General features: G+C 43.4%; 1 protein-coding gene across 1 annotated transcript; it reads left to right on the top strand.

Annotated features, from left to right (window-relative positions):
- Positions 1 to 1,783: 1,783 nt before the first annotated feature.
- On the top strand, positions 1,784 to 5,521 carry LOC128901557 (uncharacterized). The gene is made up of 3 exons (XM_054183637.1): positions 1,784 to 1,989; positions 2,176 to 2,278; positions 2,866 to 5,521. The coding sequence occupies exons 1-3, from the start codon at positions 1,844 to 1,846 to the stop codon at positions 3,253 to 3,255; spliced, it is 639 nt and encodes a 212-aa protein (XP_054039612.1). The 5' UTR covers positions 1,784 to 1,843; the 3' UTR covers positions 3,256 to 5,521.
- The last annotated feature ends 1,375 nt before the right edge of the window (positions 5,522 to 6,896 follow it).

The raw sequence follows: 6,896 nt of genomic DNA, 5'->3' as shown, positions 1-6,896 counted from the left end.
CCGTCTGGTGCCCAGGGACGTGCCCTTGCCTGCCGGCATATCAAGCCTGCCTTTTTCTATGGGCAACATTTTGCTCCTCCGAGTCCTCCAGCTGCCCATCTGGACCTCCAAGATGAAGGGAGGAGGCTGGTTATTGAGAAGGAGAGGAGGCTCTGTTGTGTGCCACCCTGTTGAGTGGTTTAGTGTACGTAAGTGGAGACAGGGCTTTGCTGCAGATCTTGCATAGCCTGGAGCTGCAGATCATGCCCACATGTGTCACTGGTGGGACGTGAGAGTCCAGGTCTGCAGGAGCACTCTGTGGTGATTGCAGTGGTGAAAGCCATTCTTGGTGCAGCCTGCTTCCATCCTTGGAGCACGAAAGGGACACAGTGCAGAGCCCAGTTGCAAATGAGTTATTGCATGGCATAGATGAACAGAAAGAAAAAGTGGTGGTGTAAACCAGAGTGCAGACAATGTTCAAAACAACTACAGTCAAAACTTAAAAGCAGTTACGAGAGCTTTCATCAGAAGCAGCCTTGACTTTTTATACCTTCAGCTAGTGCAGAGATCTCCCATCTGATAACTAATCTTATGCGTCCGTTTTAGAGCACTTCCTCATGTGTTGTGATACTGTACATTCTTTACTGCAAGGCAAAATAACTACTTACTAATAGTCTGAGTTCAGAGGTCAGGAATATTCATGGTTAGTAATTGTTACTGTGACTTTTAACAACTATATTAACATTAGAGTAGGCTTCCCTAGTCTGTCTGCAAGACATCTCAGGATGGATGAGCAAATCCCGTTTCATATCCTGGGTATATGAGCACACCATGACTTTATTTTTCTTTCTCTAGGCATCTCTCATTGCATCCCACTCAGTTTCCCATTTTATTAAAAAACTTAATTTTCAGATTTGAGCACTATCTGCACTCCTCCTCTAATTTGTTTAATTGTATACCTCTCTGGTTTTGGGTCTCAGTCTGTAGAAGTACAACTGGAACTTGGTTTCAGCTCTCATAGTCTTGACAAGCTTTATGACATGGCGCTGATTATGGCAATAATGCAATGGCAAGAAGCAAAGGCTTCTCATTTTTATTTGCATTCTCCCCTTTATCCTATAGCAACAAGGAAAAAAAACAAACCTAAACCCCATTGAAACACAAAATAATTTAGGTTGGAAGGGACATCTACTCCAAAGTCCTGATCAAAGCAGGTATAGGTAGATGAGGATGCTTGAGCCTTGCACTTTCAAGGATGGAATTTCCTCGGCTTGTTCTCAGATTTGATCACCCTCATGGTAAAAAGCTACCAAAAAAAATTTTCCTTACATTTAATCAGAATTTCTCATGTAGTACCTTGTGCCTGCTGCCTCTTACCCAATCAAGGTGCCCCTTCAAGAAGATTTCTCAGGGATAGAAAAATGTAGGAAGGACCTTGATCTCCAAACTTGTCCTTGAGTCTTACAGACATTGTTACCCATGGAAGTGGTGGAGTCTCCATCCTTGAAAATATTCAAAATCTGTCTGGACAAGGTCCTGGGCAATGGGCTCCAGGTGGCCCTGCTTGAGCCACCTGCTTGAGGGTGGACAAGGTGACCTCTGGAGGTCCCTTCCAACCTCAGCTAGTCCGTGCTTCCAAGATCATGTACAGAGCACGTGCCATCTGAAACCATAGGTTTCAAAGTCTATAAAGTCAAATTGTAGCTGTATATATACCCAATTACTGCATGTTTCAATTTTCACTTCCTCTGCTGTTTAATCATTTGCAAATGCGGTGACAGTGTATAAGATGAGCTGTGTGATGTAGAGGCACAGAAGACTTCCTTAGTCCTCTGAGCTGGTGAAGTATTGACCACACAACAAGATGTTTGTCAGAAAACAATTCCTGAGTTTTTGGAAAAGCCATTATAATATTGTGGCTGTATCATTTTATTCCATGATTCTGATTGTGCTTGAAGAAATAATGGAGATTGAATTTAAATGTCCTCAGAAGTTTTCATTAAAGCTTGGGTATGTTCTTTCCTACTTTTTGTGTCCAGCATTTATTATACTTGTCCTGAGCGTGACCTCCAATCCTGCCTGCATTACCTGCACTTGCTGCGTTGGGAAATGCTCATGCTGCCGGACAACTGAGATAATTTTTAGGGTATTGCTCCCTCCTCTGATCTGGTGTGTGATCCTACTGTGTGATGGCAGATACATAGACTGTGTGGCTTCAAGAAATGAAAGAAACAGCAAGCAAAATGCAAACCAAAGCACAGCAGCAGAATTCCTCAGTGAATCCTACACGATATCTCAGGTAAGAGTCCTAGGAATCTAGGATTTTAGGTATTTTAATATCACTTATTTTGTGTGTGTGAATAACCTGGAATGTATAGCAATATGGAAACCATTTCATCTGGAGAATTAAGTGTTAAGTTGCAATTCTGATTTTTATTTGATATGTTTACTACATTTGCATTACCTTTTTTTATTTTCCGTTTCCTGTTTTTAATTAATGCATATTGATACAAGTTTGTAATTAGCGTGTTCTTTCTGAGGCTAAAACCTGAACTTTGAAATTTGAACATGTTACTCCATGGTCATTCTGGAAGTTCACACGTGTGCTTTGCATCTGGCTCTTAAAGCAAGTTTTATGAAAAGAAATAAGATTGTGTACTGTTTGAGAGAGAGACCAATATTCCTTCTTTCAGTGAGTTTATTTCTTACCATCGGTTGTCATCTAGCCATGGAGGAGCAAAGAATGCATTTTACAAGAAGAACTGTGTGGCTTAATAATAATGCAAGGTTTTTAATACGGTAAATTTCTCCTCTCACTCAGGTGCAAAATATTTTTAGGAACCTCAAGTCCAGTGACATCAGTAGTTTTAATATTTTCTCTTCCAGATTGCAGGGCTGGCTGTTCTTGCTGTTGTCAGCCTTCTTTATGGCCTGTACCGCGTGTGCCACTTCTGGTTGTGCCGTAACGATGAAGAACATTGGAAAGAGGAGCTGGGGAGCCTGTTAGAGAAAGAAGTAAGGAAACATATTAAAGAAATGAAGAAAGAGGGTGCAAAGCAGATGATGGAAGAGAAAGTGAAACCTTCTCTCCAGGGAATTAATACTAATTTCTGGAAAAATATAGATTACAGAAATACAGCAAAAAAAATAAAGGAAGTTGTAGAGTCTGTCATTACAGATACATGGGTGAGACAACAAGCAGTTAAACAAGGTGTGCCTCTTATGTCCTGCGTTGACACGACCACAACAGAACCGACTTCAGAAACTAGAAATTAGTTCTGAAGATGTGGGCAGCTACTATTATCCCTCTTCCTATTTCTTTGTCCTCATTTTGTTGCTCTTTCACCTCTCTTTTTTCACCACGGTGTCAGTTTCTGGTCCCAGTTTTCCTATATCTGTACCCCAGACTGGTAGTTCTAATCCTGTTACCTAGACAATCTCAACTACTCCGGCAATGTCGTTGCATAAAGCAAGGAAGAAATAAGGAAAGAAGGAGGAAACATCTTCAGGTCTTAAAGGGCAGAAAAAATGTGAGCTGGTACTTCCTAAACATTGTGCTGGTTTGCACTGTTTCTGCTTGCAAAGAATTAATTAGTCCCTAATTGCAATAAAACTTTCTAAGCACAAGCCAAGTGTTGGTGTCTGTATCACCATCAAAGGGTGAACACACGCTCCATTCATCCTCAAGTGAATCAGCTTTCTGGGAGGTAAGGTAGCCAGGTTTCTTGAAGGAAAAAAGCAAGGCTGACCTGTTGCTCAAAAGAGGGGAAATAGGGAATGAGCATTAACCAGCAACACGCACACTTGGCCTTTGGGTTCGGATTTTGAAACTCAATGCCACTGTGTTTTTTCTACCTCAGAGGAGCTCTGCTCCCTTCATTGCGAGCCAGCAATTTGGAGGCTGCTGCTGTTCTTTCAAAATTTATTCATGTTTATGAAGTTCTACAGGATAGTGGGGGGATGATGAAATTCCCCACCTGTTTTTTGCAAAGACAGTCCATGGGTGAGGATCAATGAGATCCTTGGCCATGCATGGCCATGGCTGTAGTGGAGCTTGAGACAGAAACACCTATAACATACCTCAGACAGGGATCCAGGCTTGAGCTTAAATGGAACTCCTGGAACCTAAATGGAGCTCCCAAAGCTAAAATGGAGTTCCAAGGTATGTGGATTGAGTCCCCAACCTAGGAAAGTTGCTCACTACTCAGTTGTCAACTAGTCCTCAATCCTGCGGGATCAGAGACCACAGAAAACAAAAGACACAGAGACCAGTGACAACATTTTAGAGAGAGCCAGCATGCCCAAGCTCAAGCTTTAGCTGCACTTCCCCAGGCACTTCTAGTCCTATCTTATTTACCAGAATGACTAAAATCTGGAACCTGTCACAAAAGCGAGGAACACTGAACAGCAAAGATCAGGGCATGCTTTTTACCTAAAGCCTAAATGGAAAGAGAGGCTCCTGTGGGACACACAGATGTTTCCCTTGAGGGAGGACCTGATACTTGTACCTCTCTGGCTGGGACCCATCCCTACTTCTGTAGTTTGTCTTTCTTGAACATGCAAGCTACACAAGCACTCTTTTGGGGCAGAAATCTGCCAAAAAGACAAAAGAAGAGCAGACAGGGTTTGAGCACTCTTTAGCAACCTGCCGTTGGAGAACAAGTTGGGCTTGGGGGCATTACTACTCCTCTTGCACTTTGTGCTGCTGAGGATGCTGAAGCCAGAACTACCAGACTGAGACTTGCTTCTCAAAGGTAGATGGCTGTTGTATGGGTGAACCCCCAGAAAACCTGGGATCCTTTGTTCTTATCCTTTTAGAGAACACCCTAACTACATCATCAAACCTTTCCTGGGGCAGAAAGGAGCGAAGGGGGCATAACTCATAGAAACCATGAGAAGAAAAGTGGGAGCCAACAAGAGGAAAACAGGTGTGAAGATTGAAATCTCAGGCATGGATTAAGGATACACTGGAGAGACCAGCAGATCAGAGAGTCCCCAGAAGCACTCACAGATGTCCAGAGGACCAGAAGTGCTCTCCTTGTAGTTGTCTGAGATGAGATCCCACTGTCTCTGGGATCTCTTCCATTAAACTTTGCCCTCTTGGTGATGCGGGTGGGCAGCTTGACCAGGGCTAAAGACTTCCTGCAACTAGTTGTGGCATGGATGGGGATACACAGAAGGAAGCAGGAGCTGGAAGTGAGGAGAGGGTACTCAGAGAGTATTCAGAGGGCACGGGATGGTTTAGAGGTAAGATTCACACCAGACCTGCTGGGAGCTGAATGACAGGCCACTTGCTTGGATATGTTTTGCGTGAAGATATTTTGGCTTTACCTAATCCGACTAATGCACCATTTCTAATAATAAAGAGACTTTCCAGGCTGGCTCTTGGACAGCCAGCTCATCTAGTGTGCCTGCTTGTCACAGAAAGAGAAGTCCCAAGGACTCCTGAGCAAGCAGAAGATTCTGGTGCCATGTCCTGGTTCTCACCCAGCACCACATCCCTGTTTTCATCAACTGTTCTCACTCCTCTCTTCCTCTGCAGCCTCCGAGGTGCCTGTAGAGTTACCAGTTGCTCTGTTAATAAGACTAATGGTGGATGGCTGAGAGCAATATCCACTGGGTGCAAAAGGTGAGAGCAGAGAAGGAGGGAAAATTGCTCCCGCTCATTTTTTCACACCAGGGAAATACTTCAAAATAGCAGCCTTTGGATAATACCTAAACACTGTTCCTTGTCATCTCCTTGATCAGAGCAAAGTCTCCTGGACATGGTGAGCAGGAAGTTTCTTTTCTCCCGTACTCTGCTCCTGTCATTTGAACCCAGAGACTCAGAAACTAGTTTTGCACCAGAAGTAACACAGTAAGGGTGCTTTCGGTTTCTCTGAAAGCAGTCTGTGGTCTGTTGGTTACAGGCACTTGCTGTGTCTTCATTCTTTCTCACACTGTCAGTAGCTACTGGGGCATGACCTTCAGCACAGTGAGCTATGCCACAGAGAGACTGCCAGGGTCGGATGAAGACCCTGCAGAAATATTCTGCCACTTCATGCTGTCTGTGATACCTTGCTCAGCCTCCAAATACCGATCTGGAGAGGCCCAGGTCACTATGAGGATGTGTGTCATATCTGCTTGACCTGCATAGGTGTCTAAATTCAGATGTCATGAGTCCTGGTTTGAGGTAAAACAGAACCATTTTTTTTTTCAGTAATTTTACTTCTCAGCTAAGCCTCTTCTAACTGAAATTAATGGCATATTTTTCAGACCCAGTGTCCACCTCTAGCAGATAAGATCTGATGTTTATTGTGAATACCAAGGAATGGTGTGCAGAGGCACTCCTGCTTATACTTATTGCTATAACAACCAAGGTCATCTCACTTTGTTATGCACCAAGTTGGAGGGTCAGAAGTGGAAGAGCATAAAGGGGTCGCATTTGTGGGGAGAAGCAGACAGGACAGGTGACCCAAAACCGACCAACGGGCTATTCCATCCCATCTGCACCATGCTCAGGATAAAAGCTGAGGGATCAAAGGTTCAGCTTCTTTCTGCAATGGACAGCATCCAAGGAGGACTCTGTTAATCTGCCTTTGATCCCAACCCGGGTTTTCCTGAATCCAGTTCTTGAATCCGGTTCCCGTCTGTCACTGACTCCAGTCTGGGACTTTCCCAGTACCTGCCAGTGATGTGACTGTCATCCTGGGAGCAATATACGTTCTTATATTAAATGTATAAATTTCATTATTTTATTATTAATATGATTATAGTTTCTTTTTATTATTTTATTATTATTTGCTTAAAGTAGTTTAGTTTCTTTTCAACTCATAAGTCTATCTCCCTCTCATTTTCTTTCTTCTCCTCTGAAGGGAGATGCTCTCCCTTCTCTGAAGGGGAGAGAGGTTAAAGAGAGTAACCGTTGTTTGTTTCAG

This window comes from Rissa tridactyla, chromosome 26, assembly GCF_028500815.1.
Source record: "Rissa tridactyla isolate bRisTri1 chromosome 26, bRisTri1.patW.cur.20221130, whole genome shotgun sequence".
Lineage (NCBI taxonomy): Eukaryota > Metazoa > Chordata > Aves > Charadriiformes > Laridae > Rissa > Rissa tridactyla.
Note: the sequence above shows the minus strand (reverse complement) of the source record. Positions and strands in the feature narration are given on the sequence as shown.

Excerpts from the sequence above, each read along its gene's own strand:
- LOC128901557 (XM_054183637.1), top strand. The coding sequence starts at position 1,844 with ATGTTTGTCAGAAAACAATTCCTGAGTTTTTGGAAAAGCCATTATAAT. Across the intron at positions 1,990-2,175 it reads AAGTTTTCATTAAAGCTTGG|ATACATAGACTGTGTGGCTT; the intron begins GTATGTTCTTTC and ends GTGTGATGGCAG. Across the intron at positions 2,279-2,865 it reads AATCCTACACGATATCTCAG|ATTGCAGGGCTGGCTGTTCT; the intron begins GTAAGAGTCCTA and ends TTTCTCTTCCAG.